The sequence below is a fragment of the Amphiura filiformis genome, chromosome 13 (assembly GCF_039555335.1).
Source record: "Amphiura filiformis chromosome 13, Afil_fr2py, whole genome shotgun sequence".
In the NCBI taxonomy this organism is placed as follows: Eukaryota; Metazoa; Echinodermata; class Ophiuroidea; order Amphilepidida; family Amphiuridae; genus Amphiura; species Amphiura filiformis.
Genome location: NC_092640.1, coordinates 48,704,886 through 48,729,642, shown reverse-complemented (window position 1 = coordinate 48,729,642; position 24,757 = coordinate 48,704,886). Strand labels below are relative to the sequence as shown.

The window sequence follows — 24,757 nt, the reverse complement described above, 5'->3', positions numbered from 1 at the left end:
TAGTCTCCTCCGCAGCCAGTTTGGTTACGCTCCCTCCACACAAACAGTCTGCCAATTGCCACTTATAACGCCGTTTCTGATTGGCTACACGAAAGTAGCCGTAGAGCTGTACATACGGGAACTTGATTGACCTCATTCAGCTGGCGAGATGGCGGGTCAAACTTGCTCATGAATAATAAAGTAGCCGTCTAGCCGATCGACCAATTGAAAGCTTTGTTTGACGTCAAGCTAGATGACGTCGGCAGAAAACCGTTAGCGAATCAAAAAGGACCAGTTCGTGATCATTGGCAGACTGTTTGTGTGGAGGGAGCGGAACCAAACTGGCTGCTGTGGAGACTAGGCTTTAAGCAGCGAAAACAACATCCTGTGCGAGTCAACGTCCCCCGCTGGCTACGCTACTGTATTATCCTTATAAAACCCATCAGTATCGTCATATCGTTGTTCCGTTATAACCAACTTAGTTAGAAATATCTGCGTAGATTCCCTGATAGTTATGCGTATCTCTATCAGCTCCTAGACTTTCATATCCCATATTGTCAAGAGGTATTTCAGTACCTGCATCGTGAGTTTCTGTCACCACTACAGTATTACCTGCATATTGTCCCGTGGGTGGCGTGGGAGTAGAGTCGGCAGAATGTCCTTGCTTTGTTTTATTTTTCCTAAGATATAAATAAATAAATAAATAAATAAATAAATAAATAAATAAATAAATTAATAAATTAATAAATTAATTAATTAATTAATTAATTAATTAATTAATTAATTAATTAATTAATTAATTAATTAATTAATTAATAAATAAATAAATAAATAAATAAATAAATAAATAAATAAATAAATAAAAAAGTAAATCGTACTCTACCAGCAGCAAAAATGCAATCTATGCATTATTGAGAAATACTTTATCATAACTAAACCACAAATGTCAACCTTGAACCACAGAAACGAACTAGCAAGTGGCTGCAGGCATAGAAAAAAACATTTACTGTGTAACTATAAATAAGTCGCTCTTTTAGCATGTTTAGCAATAAGTAGGCCCAGACATGGATACGCACTTAAGACGCGTATTGTGTTGCGCAACTTTAAGATACGCGGTTGCGTTAATTCCTCTTGCGCGCGCATCAAAACTCAAGACATATTCTTTGTCATTTTACACATTGCAACTGACGAGTGTGGATGGGTGAAACCATCCATACGAAACAAATTTGTATTACGATGTGGTAATTTCACTAATAATAATATAAATAAATAAATAAATAAATAAATAAATGAATGAATGAATGAATGAATGAATGAATGAATGAATGAATGAATGAATGAATTAAGAAAGAAAGGAAGAAAGAAAGAAAGAAAGAAAGAAAGAAAGAAAGAAAGAAAGAAAGAAAGAAAGAAAGAAAGAAAGAAAGAAAGAGAGAGAGAGAGAGAAAGAAAGAAAGAAAGAAAGAAAGAAAGAAAGAAAGAAAGAAAGAAAAAGAAAGAAAGAAAGAAAGAAAGAAAGAAAGAAAGAAAGAAAGAAAGAAAGAAAGAAAGAAAGAAAGAAGGACAATTCTCCAATGCAAATTTAAAAAATGACTGCCATTTAATTTAGCTTCTTTTGGAACAAAAACAATAATTATCTTTTATAGTTATTATTTTCTTCTAAGCTCGTGGGAGGCTAACGAGATTTGCAATCATTTTTTAGAAGATAACCCAAAAATGTTATAACTATTCTAGTGGTCAAATGCTATTAGATTGGCAAGGTTACTGCTACTCGTACTAATATCTTCAAATTAATTGTGCACAAAGCACATGGAATCAAACTCTTCAGATGTTGAACACAGAAACAATATAATGCTTTCCATACCTTTTACAATATATCACACTGGCTACTAGAGCAACGATCACAACGATTCCAACTCCAACTCCAACGGCTGTGGTGATCGGTGTGGAACTATCTAAGAATGTCAATTAAGTCAAAAATTATAATGGTATATTCACAACCATTCTTTTTTGATAAACATAGGGTGCGGATCAAGGTATCTCAAGCACTTCCCAGTGTCTCTAGAGCTACGAAGCACTCCCACTAAGAGTTATCACTGTCAAGTTCAACATTAATTTAGGCATATATAATCCTGTCTATTACCTCATAAACAGAGGGTGATACGTGTAAATACCCACCAGCGCCACATACAGAGAATAGTTAGTACCCAAGACACAAAGATTTAGGGAGTTAGAGCTGATGCTGCACATTATCGTCTTGTGTGCCTTACCTCAATTCGTTGTAAGACATTTGAGCACATCATTCATTCCAATATTATGGCTCATTTTGTTAGATTTTTCATTCTTTTCAAATACATTTTAGGCGCGATCACTCATGTGAGTGGCAACTTATTCTGACTGTAAGTTACCTTGCTAAAAACCTTGATAATCATTCACCAGTTGATATAATTATCATAGATTTTAGCAAGGTATTCTACACTGTCCCACAGAACAGATTATTGCTCACACTAGTAAACTACGGCATCAAATTCAAACTCATGTTTTAGAACTTCCGAAAGTGCCATAACCAACAGGTAGGGGTTAACGGGGAGCACTCAGACTGGAGTAAAGTTACCTCTGGTGTGCCCCAGGGCGCGTAACTTGGGCCGTTATTATTTCTTGCTTACATTAATGACCTCTCAAATAATATTCATCCACCTTTGAGGACGACTGTATGTTATTCAGATAAGTGCAAAATGACTTCGATGCATCTGATCTTCAAAGTGACCTAAACAAAATGATGAACTGGGAATCTAAATGACAAATGCATTTCAACCCAAGCACATGCTTCCTTATGAGACTCACACACGCACCCCCACCCAAAAAGTTCATCTATAATATAGGTCACTCAGTGCTAAAATTGGAATTTACCAACAACCTAACATTTACAAAGTATATAAACAACATGACGGTATTTTACTTTGGGGAAATGCAAACAAGGCATATCTTAACAAATTATTTAAGCTACAAAAAAGAGCTTTAAGAATAATGTCTCATAGTCCGTATTTAAGCCATTCAAGACCACTTTAGAGTCATTCAGTTTTAGCATGTTGTTCAACAGCCAAACACGAAGCTCCTCGACACAAGATGTTATTTTGCAATTATCAAAATAACATCTTGTGTCGAGGAGCTTCGTGTTTGGCTGTTTAACAACATGCTAAAACTGAATTACTCTAAAACAGAATTTTTTATTGCTGCTTCGAAATATAACATCACCAGATTGTCTGAGATCACAATACAAATTGTTTGCGCTGATATTGTTCCATCTCCCACCATTAAAAATCTGGGTATCATTTTTGACGCTGCTATGACTATGTCTAATCAAATCACATCCATGTGCAAATCAATTAATTTCTTACTGTGGAACTTGGCTAAGATAAGCAAATTCATAGATCAGGATGCTTCCTCAAATGCTATGCGGGCACTTATTTTATCTTAACTTGACTATGGCAATGCACTCCTGTTTGGATGCAACCTAAAAGATCTTGCTCGTCTACAGCGCCTACAAAATCGGGCAGCTCGCATAGTTTACCAAGTTCCGCGCCGTCATTCTACATCTCCTTTGTTAAACTCGCTTCACTGGTTACCGGTTGATAAACGAATTCGATTTAAAATTCTTCTTCACGTATTCAAAGTGCTAAATGGCTATCACCGATATATCTCACTGACTACATCGCTACCTACATTCCACCTAGGAAGGGCCTTCGCTCTGAGCTTGATATTACTCGCCTTGTCATCCCCAGGAGTAAGAGAAAAATTGGTGATGGTTCATTTAGTGTGTCTGGTCCAACCCTCTGGAACCAGTTACCGGCTACACTTCGCACTGCTCTCACAGTTGAATCTTTTAAAAAGGGTCTTAAAACATATGTTTTCTAATGTATTTTGCTGTTGTTATTTTTGTATATTTGTAAAGCGCAATGTTCATATTTTGGGTATTGCGCTATATCAAGCGCCGTTGTTATGTTATGTTATGTTATGTTATGTTTTTGATAAATACAATGTTCTTGATATATTTGATATGTACAAGAAAAAGTTGTCTATTTTTATGTATACGTATACCCAAGGTATGTTACCAAAATCTTTTTGATGCTATGTTTAAGAGTCTTAAGGATATTCACAGTTATAATACTAGAAATAAGCATAATTACCAACTGCACAAAACAAGTACTGTTATCTCCAATGGTCCAAACATTTGGAATCAAATACCTTATGAGATTAGACAGGCTACCAACATTTACATGCCTTACTGAATGACAAGTAGATCTAAGCATGTTTTGCTTCATTATTATAGTGTAATATTTCTGTTAATCATTCTGTTAAATCATTGCCTCCACTTAATATGTCATCTCAAAGTTGTTTATCATTGCTTTTATGCTTTATATCAGTGTTTGTAATTTACTATATGTTAATGTTAATGTTAAATACTCGTGATTATAGTACAACATTATATCTAAATTGATTGATTGATTATATTTGTGTTTAAAAATGTTTGGCTACAGATCCTCGTTTTGTTGTTGTTGTTTTAATTTGTGTAATTTAATTATACAGGGGGTGCAGCATTTACAGGCTTTGCTTATCGTTGTACCTCCTCCATCGTGTTATACTTTTTGTAATTATTGTATTTTGTTGTAATTTTTGATGGAAATAAAATAAATCTGATTGATTGATTGATTGATCAAAATGAACCTATAATAATCTTGTTAAGAACACCAAACCACTGCAATGCAAGACCATTGCCAGACCACTGATGGGCAATGCTCCATCGTGTTGTTGGGATTCATATGAATGAATATGAAAACAATATGAACAAAGAAATCCAGAAATGAAATTAAAATGAAATTTGCTTCAGCCTCCCAAACATCAATCACGGCCCACAACAACTGTGCTTATCTTATCAACAAATTCACGCCAACAGAGACATTTACAAATTTGCCTTCCTAGCCACAACAGTTAGCGATTGGAACGATCTTCCAAATCATTTGGTCAACATATCAGATTCCACTCTACTTAAACCTGTCGCAACCCAACATCTACAAGAAACCAAGAAATTAAACAGAGACTAAGAACCGCTTTACAACCTACCCCCTTGACTCCATCAGGAGTGTTGGCTAGTATCCTATCAAAATCAAGAAGATCAAGAAAACCTCATAATGGTGGGAGACTTCAATGTCAAACTAGGGAGATACTACTATGCACGGGCAACCTTATTGGGTAGATATATGGGATAGGAATAATCAACAGCAGAGGAGAACAACCCTACAATTATGTTCACTCCATAAACTGGTTGTGTGCAACAGGTATACGTAAAACACAATAAGTGTAGAAAGACAATATGGACATCTCCCTGCATTTGCAGTGCAGAAATATTATGACTTACTTCCTGATCAGTTTGGGAGAAACCGGGTTGCCCTCAATCATTTCCTAGAAATGTTAATGATTGCAAAATTCTTGTCTATATTAGTAGAAGACGTAGATAGTACAAACAATACATTTTTGCAACCATTGCTATCAGAAAAAAGATTAGACCTGTCGTAATATTTGTAAAGTGATGGGCAATGGTCTCATTTTGGCGCCGGTCATAACGTTAATCGACAAGTTACATTCTCGAGACAGTTGTGAATGTACCCAAAGGTATGTTTTCTGCTATTATCAAAACAATCGTAATTAACTCTTTAAACGTACTAAAATAATGTTACAAATATATACAATTTATTTACAGCCAGTATAAAAAAAACCCCATAATTTACCGTTTTTGCATCTCAAGTCCAAAGGTACTTTTCGATCCATTGGAAATAACTAGACCATATACCTAATAGTTTAAAATTGGGCAATTTCATACAATTGTGTGTTTGGAGGTAGCTCTTAATCAGAGCCCTCATGATATGACAAAATTCCAGTCTAGTTCACAATCATCGTAAACCCTCGGATCACTGAAGTCATGAGACGCCCTCTGACCGCGAAATATTTAATGACCGCTTCCAGCCGGAGGATTCACTGGCCTGTCTATGACAGTTCATTGAGGACAAACCTTGGCTCAGAAGCTGATCCAGTTTGGAAGAGGCACACATTTAAAAAACGGACGAAGAACAGTAATTTTGATACAACCTGTAGTATTAGTGTTTGATACCCTGTTAATATTTTTGTGTTCATCTTAGCTGTACCACACATTCTGATGATACATGATAAAGACGCACTGCACTGGCCGACCTTTACGGAACTTTAATATTACACTGCAAAAAGCGTGTTTAGGAATTAGACACTTTTCTAAACACTATCTTGCACCACTTTTTTAAACATGTTTGTAAATATGCTACACATGTTTAGGAATTTGATGGCCTGTGTTTAGGAATTTAATATAATGATATCTTAGAATTTGACATTGGTGTTTAGGAATCAAACATGTTTAGACACGCGCTTTTTGCAGTGTACATATACCTTTTTTTCAATTTATTGTGTATGCATATTTCGATACTCCTTAATCGGAACAAATTGATGGCGGATGATGCAACAACAGAATTCCAAATTATTCCTCTGCGGTCTACCAAGCATTTTTGCCGGCACGTCTTACCAAACAACAGGGGAGGACCAACACGACTTATATGACGTCATACCCTATGAAATTTGATAGCATACTCTACTCCCGGGTTTGACATTTTTTTGAAATTTAGTGCAACTGGGGTGAATGGATGTTTATTATTTAATGTACGCTTGCTTGTTCACCTTGTGTGGAACATCTTGGAATCTCTCCAAGCCAGGATCCAGTATTTAAACAAATCAGTTGTTCATCTCCAATAAGGTCCAATTCTCTTTTGCAGTACACAGTGATGACATCTCCATATGCATATATTTTGCGCACCGGAGAAATAAAGCCCTCGTCAGAATGGATACTTATTATTGGAAGACATCCCTCTAAAATAAAACAACATTAATTCACAACAATAACTTCCGTGTACTGTATGTTATGTATAAATTGTGATTGTAAAGATTGAGAAAGAGTACGGGTTATGTCCCGGATTTATAAAACATGTTAAAGCATTTGTTTATAAGAGGGTGAGCATTTGTGTATGACTCTTCTGTGGAAATATTGAAGTTGAATTTTATAATTGTATTTATTCAGTTTAAAATATTATTACTATAATGAAATAAATAAAAGGGATAATGCAGCGCTGTTTTATATATAAAGTGTGCACAAAAAGTAACTCAGCTGTTATAAATACGCCTATAGATTTAGAACTAATAATTGTTTACACAATATTTCAACAAAAAAAGAAGGATGATTTATTTACTCGCATTTTGATACCCGATTTGTCCAATTTCGTTCAATATTGACAATACATCAGTGTTTTGAAAGAAAAATACCCCAATTTAAAAGTTGCAGTTATTTGTATTGATTTGAAGTAAAGCGCGAAGATAATGGCGGGCTTTACGTGTTAATACAGTGCTGGCATTATAACCATAGATCCTGTAAACTGCAACTTTTAAATTCGGGTATTTTTCTGTAAAAGCACTACTGTGTTGTTAATATTGAACGACATTTGCCGAATGGGGTATCAAAATGCGAGTAAATAAATCATGCTTCTCTCTATGTTGAAATATTGTGAAAACAATTATTAGTTCTGAATATTTTTAACAGCTGAGTTACTTTTTGTGCAGACTTTATATATATATATATATATATATAAACAGGCAACACAAAACCCCTACCCCAACCCTTCCTTGGCTACGCCACAATTCTAGTTACTATAGTTACTGTACTATTATAGTACTGATCGTTATAGGCTATGGAGGCATTTCAACAGCACCCTTATTTGGTGGGAAAATGTCGCTGAACTTTTACACAGAGTCAAGGTCAGTTGCTCGGAGTTGGTTAAAACCACAAGCAATTATGTTCCTCTAGTTATAAGGATTCGGATAAAAGTACAGTTAGACCTATCTACGACGTATGATTATGGATATATGTCATATGTTCTCTCTTAAAACCAAAGATCTTTAAGACTGATTTCTCAATCTTAATTTGGACTTTTTCCTCACCCCAATCTTTCCATTTAAGAGAGTTGGTTCCACAGGGAGCAAAAATTAAAAAAAAAACATGTACCGATTTTGATGAAAATCTTCTCACACTATTTGTCTTTCGAAGACGCGTAGGATGTTTTGTTACCTCGGTAACATATCAAATTTAGAAAGTATCGCATTTAGTTTTATTGAGTCTATTGACATGGACAGTTGTTGTGTTACTTGGCTAAGAAAACACTCTAGATAGCTAAAACTATCCCTTTTTCTGATTTCTTACAGCAAGACAAATAATTTGAGATAATTATCATCACAATCATAGCACATTTCATGTTTGCCCAGTGCGATGATAAAATTAGACCTGTGGTATTATTTTGCTCATAACTCCATACCGTACGCGTAGGTAGGTCAAAGTATACTTTTTCTGAATCCTTATTGCCAGGGAATCACGATCGTGTGAGTGTTGAATAGATAGCTAATAATTTTGAACTTGACCCTCTGTGCAAAGTTCTATGACATTTTACACTATGACATATAATACACTTTGCATATGTATTTAAAATAGTATCCTAAAAAAGTACGCTACATATACTGCTCCAGTCATTTAGACCTTTCAATATGTTACAATGTGTAAAAGTCCCAACAGGTAGGCCTACAGTGCAGTATTTGCTATGCTTACCAATGCCATTACCAGGCGACGTTAGCGTGGCAGTTATGTCTATGTATGTTGGCGTCTGAGGCTGGGTTGGAAAAGACTCTACAATATCTGAAACATCCGACAACCTAAGGTTAGTTTGAAACAATCATAAATACCTTACTTTGCTAAAATTTAATTACAACAATAATTTCGGTCAGTTGAGTAGGTAACAGGAAAGTAGGGTTGGTAGCCACAGCCTATAACTATGATTTGATGATAAGCGACCATCTGTGTTCTCAAATAACAACATTAATGGTCTTCCTTTAACTGTTACATATGAGATCGACTGTGAGTAAAAGTGCAGATTTGCATAGTGTTTTTTGTGTGTGTGTTTTTATATGCTAACTATGTTACTTGCACCATTAGTTGTTTGATCATATATATTTTTGCACTAATACTTTGAGTTTTTATCAGATGTTTTCACGCGATTTATTTATGTTTTTAACTCGTTAATTCATAGGCGTAGCCTTGGGTGCCCATTAACAAGGACTAGCACGGGCCCATTTATCAAGCATTTCGTATGTATTTATCATCTCCTTTATCGGCCCTATCCCTGATCCTTTTATTCTCATTTTTGTCCGGGATCCCTTGACTTCGTCCTGTCCACCACCTTGCTACGACCCTGCGTAAATGTTTTTAATGTCTAACTTTTGGACACACTTCTTTTCATGGAAATATATCACAATCCATCAAATCTTTAATGAGATAATTAGGTTGTTTACCCATAGGGACCCACCTTTCATGGCAACATGATGTACGAGACATGGGACTCAAATAGTTAAAACAATTAGATAAATATCAACCATTTATATGCCTATGCAGAAGTATTTAAGGCTGGTTTTATGAATGAAGGTTGGGTAAATTATTCCCAATTCGGTCCAAGTGACAAATATGCTGAGCACTCTTTCTTTAAAAAGGCTAATTCTGAACATGTCCCAATGTTTCTAGATGTAAATTGTCTAATTTGGCCAGTTTCAGCGGGGTTTTTTTTTCATGAAACCAAAAACGTGTATTTCCAGTTAAAAATATATACCTTCAAAACGAGATTGCTCATATCACTTACACTGAATCACCATCTTAAGATTCCTAATGTAGCTGGAGAACTACTATCCGAAATGTCACGTGAGTTCTTTTTCAAAAGAGCATTTATAGTCTTATACATGTTCATAGTGTTACAATTGAGTAGAATTTTATACAAAAAGGGTGCTTTCTCTTTCCCAATGGTTTCCGCAGATCTCCTCTGGGAATCAATATAGGCTCGACGGTCCACTTTAGTCTTTGGTATACGCCAACGCCACCGTTCAGACCGGCTACGTAAACGTTGCGCATCCTGAACAGTTTGATTAAATCATTCAGGTTTGATGCCCACGGTACACGTTTTTTCTTTGGCAGGGGCATGGGTCTCCCTGGATGGGTCTCAAGTACTGGCTGCAGGTTTTGTTATAAAACTGGACAAGATCTACATGTGCACCCTCCATTGAAGCATCAGTGGAATTGAGCTTTAACTCAAAAGCAACAGGGTCAATATTATAGGCCCTATTAATTATACAGAGCATAAGCCTACTACTGAGGGTCAAATGACATTAGCAGCCTAGTAATGTTATTCATATCAGTAGCCACCTGGTGCCGGTTCCAAGAAACATATATCAGTACGTAAACAGTGCCCTGTTCGCAAGGTTTTATTTACGAATACGAGTGCAAAAACATATTTGCTCTAACTAAAGATTTGTATCAACATTTATAGTAGATAACACTGTGTACTTTCTTTCTGGACAAAATTAAATCCATTATTTGAGAGAAAATTCACACTGTGTGGCAAATATGATTTTGAATTTCAAAGCATTATCCATACAGATACAATGTGTTAGGGCAGACTTGTTGCAGTCTAAAAGTTTTTTATTATTATTATTATTAGCAATATTATAACATGGTAGACTTGGAACAAATCTTACGGGCGTATTACACCAAATCAAGTAAATTTCATTCTCAGAAAAACTCGTTTACACCTAAAGTAAGCATTAAAACGAGCAGAAATGTGCTTAATTGTGACTAAATTTGGATTGGTCATGATTAGTAATATCAAATTCTCCATGTGTACCACAGATGGGAGAGATCGTGAATGTTTTAATGATTTAAAGCAGCATTTTCTATAGGGATAGACTGGCAGCCTTTCCAATGGTGAAGAGCTAATGTGGTTATCTGCGCCCTTATGTTTGCTCATGCATGATTGTCGAATTCAGCACCGTGGAAGAGCTGGCGTTTGAACTTGAAAATCAGGGAACTATGAAAGCCGGTTAGATTTCATGATGGAATTTCAATTTGAATGTCTGTGATACTAGTGATGTGGGTAATTATGATTTTAGGGGATGTATAGGCCTGTATGTTCAGTAGTTAAGCTTATATATTTCATGCACGTGAAATGAAGGCTGTTGATAATGCACTTATCAATTGAAACCCTGACCCACACCAGCCCCTGCCTGGGTACCCGGGAATAGCCGGACAGTTTAGAACAGACGGGCAATCTGGTACCTGTAGGGCCGGCCATGTGCCGGACCTTTTCCAGGACTTGACCAAGTCCAAAGAGCTGGGAGGATGAGGACTTTAGCCAAGGTAAAAGCCAGGGGTTTACAGCACTGAATTGCCTGGTTAGCTGCGGTTGGGACTATTAGCCGGAGTTCTACATACAAATATTGCACCATCGGTCGGGGACTTGGCCAAGAATTAGCCGGGGAGTTTAACAGTTTTTAAATTTAGCCCCGGCATAAGTCCCTGCCCCCAGACCCGTACCCTGGGGCTGTGAAATAAGGTGTAAAATAGCCATATCATTGATAACATAGACAATAAGCGAAATTCTACATTATAATTGCATACTGAGTTTATCTGCTAAATACGCACAATTTCACGGCTTTACTTGGAACGTAATGGTGCGCGGCAATTAAACTGTGATAACTTAAAATGGCTGCACTTTTGCAATGAAAAGTCAACCCACAAAAACTTTTTCAAGTTTGGGCTCCTTTTTCCTATTATATTTTTTTCTTTTTCTCTTCGTTGTTTAAATCATAAAATTGTCGGCCACAGTCAGAGTAGGTGTTCTGGAACCTGTGACTGATGATTCCTACTAAATAAAACGGGAATCAGTTTCACTACTCTACTATTAATATTTCAATAGAGTCTGAACTAATCCATTGATATGCATAAGCTAATATCCTTGTACTATTAAAAAAAACCAGCATGCTGCACAGGATTAACACCCATGGCCACATATACATGTACAAACACCCCCCACACACACACACATACTAATGACAAATATTATATTGCAAAACACATTTATAATGCATTTTTTGCTTTCATTTTTTTTTTTAAATGGACAATGATTCCTGAATTCAAAATATTTGCAACACACTCTGTATTTTCTTTGAAGTTTTGTAGAAAAGTGGACCTAATTTTGTCCAGAATGAAAGTACACAGTGCTGGATGTGATTATCTACCTTGACATCTACGTACAGCGCCACTCCATCCCCCATCAGTTTGGCATGTAATCTGTGCGTCCCCCAGAAGATTCGTTACTCCAAGACATCTGAAATTAATAGTATCTCCTATGTCATACAATTTGACTACTAGTTGCGGTGTTGCCACCAGATTGGTTGACAGACTTCCTGGTATCTCACAGCCTACATCTGAAACATCATGAAATGAGCAATGCTAATGTAGAGGTATGACTCATGTCGCATGCTGTTAACATACAGTGATTTATCGATCATGTTATAAACTTCATCATCAATTTTTAAATACTTAAACACGGTTCAGCTCCTGTGCGTCGACGTAATACGCGTACTCGCTATTTGAACCAATAGGAGCGCATAGCATCTGAACGATTCTAAGCCATATGTAATTCTTTGTCAAATTATTTAAGGGGAGCTACACCCATGTATTGGTTTGATTGGTCTAAAAAAAAAATTTCATTTATAGCTAGGCGATATAAGCATGGATCATGTGAAATAAAAAAAATAATGAAAAAACATCGCGAAAGTGTCCCTTTTCACCTATTTGTTTTAAAGTTGACTGGTTGATAAGGACGCTTATTTTTTTTGCGATCCACGTAGTCTTCTTCACAACCGGTTTGTGCCGTTCCTTACACTCGTCGATAGGCACATACAGTATTAGACTCGCTCCCAGTCCTATAATACACTTATGTATGCCAACCTCTGTAGGGATGGACGATTCCAGCTTTTGGTATCGATTGTCGATCTAGAGCAGTCAGACGGGGGGGGGGGGCAATTTTATAAATAAAATAAATAAAAAAACTAAAAAAACGCGGAAGGGTGCGCCTGAGGGAGGATGCCCCCTTAGAAGTAAGAAACTTGTGCAAAATAAAACCCTTATTGAAGCGAGTTGGTTGACTATTTGGCACTATTAGTGTGTAAAATTTTAGTTTGAAAAAAAATGCGGTCCAGCCTTTCGTGGACAAGGTTTCCCTATTATTGTAGGCCTATAAATTGTTTTAAACATAAATCTGCGAAAGCAGAAGCGAAAATGGCCACTTGTTATGCAGAGAGGGGATCATCATGGGATCATGTACCCCCTGAGAAGTTGGGAAAATTTTGCAAAACAAAGACCAAATTGAAGTGATTTGGTGGCCCATTTTGGAACTATTAGTGTGTTAAAATTTTAGTTTGAAAAAGCCGCAAATTTGTGAAATGATGGTCCATGAAACCATCCGTGGACAAGTTTTCCTTGCAGGTATATAAATTGTGTTGACATATGGCCTAAATTTGCAAATGTCGAAAGAAGAGCGAAAACGGTCATATGTTTAGGATACGCAAGGGGGTGTCTGAGGGGGATGTTCCTTCTGAGAAGTTTGAAAAATTTGCAAAATAAATGTCCAATTGAAGCCATTTGGTGCATCATTTTTACACTATTTAAATCAATTGCTTTAAACAGAAAAAAGTGCCCGAACTCAATTTGCAAAACTCGAGACTCCCGCCACAATTACTAAAAAGCATGCATAAATCGGTATGGAGGACCCGCCTTCAAGCAATGCCTAAAGATTCAAGATTTTTTTAATGTTCAAAACCTTACTAATATAAGGTACAGAACATAAGAACTTAACATATAATTTCAGTACGTAATAATCGCAGGCAGGGCCGTCCCCATGAGGGGGGTGTAGGTTGCGACACCCCCTGGCGATCCCGTAACAAAGGAAAAGAAGAAGGAAAGGGAGAGAGAAGGGGAAGAAAGAGGGCCTAAGGAGAGAGGGAGGGAGAGAGAGAGGAGGAGGAGGAGGAGGTGAGGGGGCTCAGTCGACAGAAATGTTGAGACAAAATTAACGATTTGCATCTCCCTTTTGGTTTGTTTTAGACCCAAAATTAGGCCCATTTTGGAACATTTAGTATTAAAATGCCAAAATTGCCGCGAGCTTCGCGCGCATTTACAAGTTATGGCAAACCAATTCTGTGAGTAGATCTGCGAGACGCCCCATTGGAAATTCCTTCTTTTTTTAATCTCAAACTTGAACACGATCACAAAGTCTTAAAAATGACAGTTATAATTCCATCCTTTCTATTATGTAAATCATAAATATGAGTGCTACTAGTAGGGCAGCTCTTCTAACACTTGGAATAAGCATAAAGCTCTCGAGCAGGAAACACTGGGACTAAATGAATCAACAGTTGTAAAGGCCTATGCATCTTCCTTTAGCACGATTTTAGGACATGACAATTGTCCTCATTGTGTTTATTTTAGCATTGAAATTGCATTTATTTTCACGCGCTTCGCGCGCATATTTCCCAGTAATGTTCTTTTAGTAGCAGATCAGTGGGACAATTTGGAAATGTTGACCCCTGGCCCGGTGACTCCGGTACATCCCCTTTGAATTTTAGCAAATGTTCGCGCGCTACACGCGCAATTTATCAAAATTTGGTTCACTTAGTTTCGCGGTAAAGGAATTCGGGGGACAGCTTGGAAAAACCTAGGTTACAGTTGTGGGGGAGGGGTAAGGGGTATCAGCGCCAGGGGTAGCAATCATGTTGCACAGGTGCCAGCAAAAGGTAAATCAGGCTACAGGCCGATACCAGCAAAATTGATTTCTCGATACCCCCCCCCCCCCGCCCTCAGAAAATGGTCTAGCGAAGGCCCTGATCGCAGGCCTACTATATTATAGGACCGCCCCGAGTAGGATATGTTTGTGGGGGGGGGCGGATGGGCATGTACGTGTGGCTGTAGGCCTACCACATTAACTTACACTTCGTGAGATTACGAATCGTAACAAACAATTCTAGGACTACCACACAACTTATTCGCTACCTGAAGTCGCTAATAGATATTGAAAGATTAGAATATTTGTTTATATTTGTTCTCAATTTTCGAATATTTTTGTTTTCAATACGTTCCATAAAATGATAGGCCCCTACATTTTATTTTTTCTATATCCTTTCAAAAGTATCGTATAACGGAGAATGGTCGATTACCAAATGGCATTGACCATCCGATAGTACCGATACCAACACGGCGGTATCGAGTTTCGCCCAACGCTAGCCGTAAATTAAGATGGCGGCGGTTAGCCAGTCGGACTGTGCAATGTGTGCAATGGCAGGAGATTTTAATGACATTGTCTGGTTTCACACCTTCTGATGTAAGTATATAGCGTGGAATATTAATTATGCTCCAACGTACACTGTCAACGTTCCCACTTTAGTTGATATTGTTGAATAACTTGCGACAAATTAACATTTTTGTCCCAAACACATAGCGTTTCACACCATACATGTTATTCGTATTTTACTCACCGACGACCCTAAAAATCAGGTAGAACTAAAAAAACAAGCATTATCTTATCGTTTAGATTCTAGTTTATATAACCTGAAACAGATGTAATGACTCGCGAACACAAATTTTGCACATCGTTGGTAACTTAAAGGGGGAAAATACGGTTTACTTTCTTTAGGCAATGGAAATAAATTACTTCGATCTTTTGATCGACCATCGATGCTTGGCCGATCCTTATTATTTATGAAATCAATTAATTTACTATTGTTAGTGGTGATAAAACAGTAATTTGGGCCTGTAGTGATATTGACCAATATAAATTTAGCGTTAATTCTGATTAATTAGCTGTTAGTTCATGAATAACAAGCATCGAAGCAGCATCGACGGTCGATCCAAAGATCGAACAAATTTGTTTCTTGTACCTTAGACCCTGAAAGCGATGCCAAGCATGTGTTTTCAAAGCTGTGCATAATTAATTAATTTCCCCCACAAAATAATTTTGATACTTTTAGCGTCTGCCATAAGTGCTTAACATGTGTGTGTGTGTGTGTGATTGGATTTACGGTAGCAATTCTGAAATTCTAAATAAACTCGATTTTGTGAATGTAGGCCTATGTACCTCTTCCGGGCTTCTACCTTTAAAAGCATGTAAGCTACATTGATACTGATGCCACCAATAGAACGAGAAGATTTGCCCCGTCATTTTGCATTTTCATTTCTTCACAAAAATGCAAAAACCACGCAAAAAAAACTAAGGGTGTAGTACCCCCTAAAGTTGATTATAATTTGATATACTTATGATTTTGTTTTTTTGAATTATAATGTTTAAGAATGAGAATAGAGGTATTGTTTTAGCCGCTGCCGTGCATCTATTGTCTCATATAATACGGGCGACGTCTCGCCTCGTTGTTTTATAATAATGTGTAATAATGACGTCACCCATGTTATATGAGATGATAGCTCATGGCGGTTGAAAACAATACCTTTATTTTATTAATATAGCATCAATAATCTCGGCATATCAAGTTGATTCGCCCTCTAAATGTATATATAAATTTAGTTAAGTTCTGTTAGTTCATTTAGACAGATTGATTGTAGAAAATTTAATATGATCAAGCAAAATTAATGTCATTTTATTATGTGACGTCATAATTGGTAATTGATACTTATCAATACCATAACAATGACCAAAACTTATATTTGACTTTTTTTTTGTAACATTCGGCCGAAGACAGGCAAAAGCCAATAGCGTTCAAAAGCTACTAAATCGAAGGGTGTCAACCGAATGTGACGGGACATGGATATGGGATGAGACCCGATTTTAGAAGCAGGAGAAAAGCTGGAGCACCCGGAGAAAAACTTGCTAGCACAAACATATATCGGCAACCAAACTCACACGCGGCACCTTGTGGAAGTGAACCCAAGCCGCAGTGGTAAGAAGCGAGCGAGAATACCGATTTACTAACCCGTCTTCCAAAGTTGATTAACAACTTACGTTTCCATAAATATTAAGCATTGATTTATATGAACTTCCCAGCAAACACAAAACGTTTTTAAACGTTTTAAACGGGTCATATGTTGGGTCTTTGTTTTGGTAAAAACGTTTTATATGAAAGCATGCTACAACATTTAGAAAACGTTGTCAAAATGTTATGGTAAAATATTTTTGCAAACATATTTTGCCAAATATTTCGCCAACACTTAAAATAACATTATGTTAGAATATTTTGCAGGAAGTTTTCAAATAATGAATATTTCAAAGTTATGAAAACGTTTTATACTCAACTAACTAACTTTGCAACCAAACATTGGTATTCAGCTGGACGGATTGCAATGTCGGTGTATCAATTTAACAAAAAACGCGAGTTTCTGCTTGACCAGATTGAATTAATCACAGTTTTAGGCCTATTTAGTAACAATAAAAATGGTAAATTAATGTCAATAGATATACAAAACGCTTGTTTCACTTACTACATCCATAAACATTGATCTTATAATCTGCCCCACACGACTCGGTAGGATTCCCCACACACTGCACATAGCAATCTGTATTAGGTAGAGCTACTTCACCAGGAGTCCATCTCTTATAATTTGTTGTTGCCACACCACAGTAGCAACCGTTTCCTGCTTCCACCCCAGCAAAGGCGAATGTCGTTGCTCCATTGCAGCATATATCTTTACAGAGCTCTACAGTCATTGCGGTGTCGCTTAAACATCCAGTTCTGGTAAAATCACATTTGCATCTTGGTTCTTGCGTACAATTTACGTAGTTGGGTAGTGCACGCTCAATATTGTCGTTGTAGCATCCCAAATGTTGAGCCACTGAAATTGGAAAGGAGATTGTGTGCATCAATTCTTAAAGGAAAATTACATCTATAGCAATGCTATTGACGGATTTTTATGTCGGTATTTCAATCCGTTTTAAAAACAAAAGCCCATAAATTTTTAATTAAGATAAAATACTGCATGTGTGAAAAAGAAGCGGGTTAACTCACTTCTGACACATTTGCAATTTGTGACAAAGCGGCAAACAGGATTTCAATCGGACCATCCCCTTTAACAACTGGCCCAAGATGAAACTTGAAAAAACATTGTATCTCGAATAGCACTTTTTAACGGATATAATCGACGTGTTTTTGCTGTTTAAAATTGAAATGAAAAAAATAAATAAATATAATAATGGTGTATTGAAAATAAACTGAGATATTGCGATTTACGCCGACGTAGACCGTACGTTTTTACGTACGTTAATACGTACGGTTTTAAGTTGTATGCATCGCATGAGGCCACGTACTTAACCAACGGTCGTGTGGTGGTCCTATGTCCCACAGTCATCTGGTGATCATTGCGCGATTTTGATTTTGCATGTAATCAGTCGGGGTTTGGAGTTGGCTAACGAGGCTCAAAGAAATGTATCCTAATAAAATTGATGGGCGATGGGTGGATGATCACCACCACCACCAGCACCATCATCACCAGCACCACCATCATCATCATCATCATCATCATCATCATCCTATCATCATCATGCATATGGATTATCATCATAGGTAAAATATTATTGTAGGGAAGATACGTTATATGTATGCGTTACATAACCACCCACGGTCGATTTGTTCACCGCGTATTTTTTCTTCAACACATCCCAGAAAAAGACGAATCCAACGAGCCAAGTCTGGTGTTGTGACTGCCCAATTGGGTGGATTAAATCTGCTTAAAAATCGATGTTATATTGTATTGTGTTGTAAACTTTCATCCTTCCTTTGTCTACGTGTAACGCGGGTGATTGAATGCAGTTTAAAAAGGTTAGATATACTCAGCGGGGACCCAGCCATGGCTACCACTGAGGTGTAGGAATGCGTGAAATTGGATTTGTTTGTATTAATAGCCTATAGTAAGTGGCATAGCTTCTCTGGAATAACACATGATGTGCAATAGACAAATTCCCGGTTGCAACATGCGCAACAATGGCCGTCCTATTGCTTTCTAAAACAGCTGATCCGCAGCGCCGAAAATCCAAGTGTTTCTAGAATTCTTTTAGAAGTATCCATTTATTACGTACTGTCATAGAATTGTAATCAGGATTTTTAGTTTATCGAATACCCCACACTTCATCAACCACCATTCCCCTCCATTTCAATGTACAATCTCTGCGTATGAACGTCGCGTATAAATGAAGTAAATGTTTAACACATCGCTGTAGCTTTATTATAATGATTTGTTACAAACAAAAAAGGTCATAATAATAATTAGACTTTCCTTCGTATGTTCATTATACTTGATTGTCTTTAACATTATTGTGAAATGAACCAAATTTATGCATTCTCAACGATGTATCTACGTTGATATCGCACGTACAAATTCTTCAAAACTGGCTAAATACGTAACCTCACTTCGATACAGGAGAGTGGTTTTGGGTAGATCGACGTCATACGTTTGAAAATCGCAATCTCTCTAACACCTCAAAAATCATCGTCATATGTGACATGATCAAGGGGAATGAGTCACATGTCGAACCTAGTCGAAAATGGGCATGAAGAGCTGTCAGAAACTGAAAACCCCATGTTGATATAACTTTTCTTTGCGAAGTTACGTCAATTTATCAATCGCTGGAAACATTATAAAACAAAAGAATTTTGACACCTCCTTTGCCAATATCTCAAAATCAATATTATCGACATCAGACTCATTTCCCTTGATCGTGTCACATATTCCATTGTAAACCGGTTAACTAATGTATTGTGTACCAAAGTATTACAGCAAAATGGCTGCTAATGGTGCCCCTTTTCTAGACCTTGTCCGCCCTAAAGAGGACAATTCTCATGTTAGAAGCTATATTTTAACACTTTAAAGCTGTATACTGTAGCTTAATACTACCACATTTGTAAGAGCATTTAGCTTTCAGTAACGGCATGAGAATTGAAAAAAAAATCACGATGCAAGGGCGGACTTGCCCCGTGCCGTCTTATGGTGGCGGTAAGTTCGCCCTGATAAAAAGAAAAGGCTATAATATTGCATAACAATGATAAATTTAATGCAAAATATAGGGGTATATTGGGAACCTTCTCTCTTCTAAAGATAATATGCTACATTTATTGGAGGGGTATAATGTAAGTTAATCAATTTAGGGGTCCAAAATTGGCAAAACCTTTTATGGGTTTAGGGCATAAACGGTGGTATGAGCAATACTGATACCACTTAACTTTTAAAAAAATGGTTCTATGTAGTTTTATCCTTTTTAAAGGTACTGTTAGCTTTTTTGCATAATACGCCGATGGGGCGAATCCGCTCGATAGTCCACTGGGGAAAACACAGGGCGAACTTGCCCCTTCACATACAGGGCGGACTTGCCCCGACGGTACTTTTTTTTCTTTACCTCGTGTCATGCCTACTAAACAAAAAATGTCGATCTTTTAATTGCATAATATGTTGGGCAAAACGTTCACCTTCCAAATAAAAAACCGCCTCTGCAAGGTCTTGAGATTATAACAATATTACTAAATCTAAAAAAGTAAACTTCCTTGATTCGGAAGCATTTTTGACGACAATTTCTGTGGCGAGATGTGTGGGATTGCCTTGTTGTCTTTGATACTTAGCTATGACGTGTGTCAGCTAATTACATCATTATTGTACTTTTTTGCAGTCATGAGATCAGAAACGTGGATTGGGTGGACGTATCTGTAGCAATACTGCCCAACGCTTCGGGTGAATCCAAACGAACAGGAATACACTAGAATCGTGACGTAATTCCACTCGCCCTTCACATAATTCAATGCGCCCAGAAAATACGCCCCGGATGATGGGTCATTCTGAAAATAAAGGGTTCACAAAAAATACCCCCCCCCCTCCTAAAATTACAAGACATTTCTTTGCATAACTTGACATACATTTCGTTGATTTGAAAAATCTACAAACCTGTGAATAAAAGAATCATTTTCCTCCCCTCCCAAAGTTCTTTCCTTAAAAAATCTTTTTGTTTTGGCCAAAAATAATCACTGACATTATTTTTGTGTGGTGATGACGATGATGATGATGGTGACGATGATGATGATGATGAAGGTTGAAAAATCTTGTTCCGATGTTTGTGTACACGTTTTCACTATATGGGGGGTTAAACCAGGTGATGCGACGAGCACGTGTACGAAAGTTGTTTCCATTATTCCCTTTTTTTTAATTGAATTTGAGTTCATGATCATATCCACTTTTGTTGAGTGCTTCTAGGTATACAGGCGTGGCATTCTTGAAAGTGGTTTCAGAGGAAGATATTTTTGAAAGTCTTTTGTTTATACTCTCCGGTATATTCCTGATAATGGATGGGGGGTGGTTGCTCTCTTTGTTGACATGAATTGGGTTATTGTTCGGTTTCATGAATGGTGAGTATGATCCGGTGGACAGGTTCATTGTGATGCCGAGGAAGTTGATATATTTCTTGTTGGCTTCAATTGTGATGCGTAGATTATTTGCAAAGATTTTACATATCTTTTTCTTGATGAGTTCGATATGTCGAGCCGTTTTGTTATGACAAATGGCTAGGCCGTCGTCTCTGTATAGGGGATATTTTGATGCCAAGAACATGCAGTTGTGATAAGAGTTTAAGTCCACCTAACTCGCATGTCTCTGCACCGTCGAAGCTACCCATGGTCACATGAAAGATGATGAAAAGCATATCATCCACCACGCAAAGAAATCGTCTCTGTACAATAAAGGCACCTCAAGGACCAAACGCGGTAATACAAACTTTGATGTGACCATGGGTAGCTTCGACGGTGCAGAGACATGCGAGTTACGGCTGTATGCCAAAGATCTGTATTAAGAATATGCGATCCAAAGACTTATGTCAACCCCCACACCTGAAACTGTAGAGATGACAACAATTGTCCTTTAGATTGCCCTTCACATACTGACGCATCATTGTTATAGCCATTTAAAAGCTAATATTTCAACTATAACTAGTCAAAGTAAAGGTTGTTTTGAACACTTCATACATTTTTAAATTAAAACTAAAAATGTGGGCAAAACACAACAACACAATCCTATTATTTTTTCAAACTCGTTTTTCTCCGAAATGTTCTTTACAGTTTCCCTTAAGATACGTCACCACCATGTAATGGAGCCGACGATTTGTTTACGATACTCACAATACGGGTTGCATGTAACACTAGCTGATTGGCAAATACTTCCGGGTGGCATCCATACATTCCCATCACACTCAGTTAGTCGTTTTTCGTTGCCTCTACACGACAAATTATTTAGCCATACAGGTATTGCAGCATTCGCTGGCTGAGTTGGCCTATTTGATGGAAACCGAGCCCCATTGTAATCTAATGATGTTAGAAGTTAAATCAAGTTAAACCATAAGTTTTAGTTCTAGTTGCGGAAGCACCGAGCAATAAGTAAAGCTACTCTTACTTTGGAACTTCACAATAGTGCTATATATAAGTGCCCACAAAAATCCACCATATCTATAGGTTCTAGAAGGGAGCTCGTGTACATCGCTCTTCTAGAAATTTATTTTACATTTTTATGTTATATATGCCAAGACCTTCCAAAAAATTTGGATAAGAAATTCAGATCAAGTGCAATTGAAAATGGAGTCCAAAATGTCCGCCAAATAGGAGTTTTCCATTAAAACGCACTACAGTAAGCAAAAAAATTAAGGTACCAGTGACATTCACCCCCTGTATATCCTAAACAAAGGCAGATATGTAATAATAGGAACCAACAGCCAATAGCTGCATCTTTTAGCTCGAATTTAAGACCTCATTCGTTGACATTGTTTAATTTTTTATTTCGTATCTTCATCAGGTTTTGGACTATCGCTTCTTTAATTCTCAACCAATTTAAACAAATAAGGTCTTAAATCAGAGCTAGAGAGTACAGGCATCGGCTGCTTGTTTTAATTTTGACACATTCGTCTTTATCTAGGATATACAGGGGTGAACACAACTGGTACCGTAATTTTTTGGCTTACTGTATAGCAACATACAAATGATCTAATAATGAAAAAATATCAACGCATTTAATGTTTATAATCAACAGAAATAAATATATGCCCATTTCGCATCGTTTCAACTCAAGATGGCGTCCAAAATGGCCGCCAGAATAGCCTATTTCCATTGAAATAAACTTTAGTAACATGAGAATGAAATAATAATAAAATATGGAAACGTTTCTAATCAAAAGAAATGAATTTGCACAAAATTAGTTTCATTTGTATCTTTCCAATTCAAGATGGAATACAAAATGGTCGCAAAAATATGCTATTTTCAGTTTACTGTCTAAGTAAATACAATAGCTTTATAATGAATATAATTCATAAGTCCCCCCCGAGCCTGTAGTTCCCCCAACACGGCATATGTATTTGTTTTGTTTTTGTTTTGTTTTTGTTTTTCCTTTAACTTGGTATACATGATACTCGGTGTGTTGAAACCACAATTAACCACCTGTTCTTCTTAAGGCTCAGGGATCAATACAACAAAGGCTAAAAGATACATAAAATCAAATACACAAATTAAAATCGCAAATTCAGATAAATACAATCCTTACAATATAAAACAAATATAATGTTTACAACAGCGCGTTTAAAATACTACATACATAAAACAATCAAATATTGGAGAACCAATACGCATTATAACTACTTCAAAAGTAAACGTCACATTTGTTACCATTGTGTTATTTTTTTTTTTTTGAGAAAAAATACACAAAAATAGTCACACATTTATCAAGGGGTGTAGTTCCATCTTAACATACATATGAATAAGTCTGGCCGTAATGTTCGAAAGTTGACGCCTACGGACTTCTAAAATTAGCTCTTTTTAAAATAAAAACCATTGACACAGAATGCAATGATGCGTCACGTTATAAATTGTTCCAGATGGGGAAAAACATAAGGCTACATAAACCTTTTTGCATTTTTACATTTTGTAAAATATTTGTTCAATGTATTTCAGAAAACGTTTGGGGGAACTTATAAGTAGTAAATCCTACTTTATATAACGGTATATTATTACGTTTAATATATACAATAATGGGGGGGGGGGTGCAACATCACCACCAAAACCTCCACCCCCACAGACCATCACTACCACCACCAACCCCTGTTGTTTCTACATGTTTAGCACTTCAGTGGGACTTGGTAACATTTGGCTATCGAACTTTACCTACTTTTAATGCCTACATTTGCTGTTTTTGTCCCCCTCCGTCTGCGTACCATCTAGTCTGTGTTTTATTTGTTTCCCCACGGCAAGTTGGTGTACCTCGCTCTTTTTCTTTCCAGTTAAACTTGGAGATATTACCGTATGATGTGATAAACTGGGCCAAGTCGAAAATACTGTAACAAATTACTTTTCTTACAACCAAGAGCATGTAATAAGTTAGTTAGAAAAAACATACGATGACTTACGTTACGTAATATATCCAGTGTTGATCTTACCTAATTGTTTGCATACTACGTGAGCATTTTTATGTGTCCATCCTGTATCACAAACTCGCCCCAAGTGCCACCGTTATATATTTCAATGTATCCACTAGCATCACTGTCACCTCTTCGCAACCTAATATCTCCCTCATTTTGACCTTAATATGAAGTAGAAATATGATTTGTCAAAGTATATTCATGCTATTGTACTACTGGTATCTTCTTAGATTTAACGAAAGCGTTGGATATCATTGATCTCCCGATACGTCTTATTAAATTATACAATTGTGACACGATCAAGGGAGATGAGTCTGATGTCGATAATATTGATTTTGAGATATTGG

The 24,757-nt window shown here is 36.9% G+C and overlaps 1 protein-coding gene across 1 annotated transcript; it reads right to left on the bottom strand.

The window, feature by feature from the left end:
* Positions 1 to 22,214, bottom strand: LOC140167312 (uncharacterized). The gene is made up of 7 exons (XM_072190639.1): positions 22,132 to 22,214; positions 17,465 to 17,815; positions 12,217 to 12,405; positions 8,708 to 8,794; positions 6,739 to 6,927; positions 1,844 to 1,934; positions 1 to 659 (listed from the first exon to the last, which is right to left on the bottom strand). Exons 1-7 carry the CDS (start codon positions 22,181 to 22,183, stop codon positions 458 to 460), a joined length of 1,161 nt encoding a protein of 386 aa, XP_072046740.1. The 5' UTR covers positions 22,184 to 22,214; the 3' UTR covers positions 1 to 457.
* Positions 22,215 to 24,757: the final 2,543 nt, after the last annotated feature.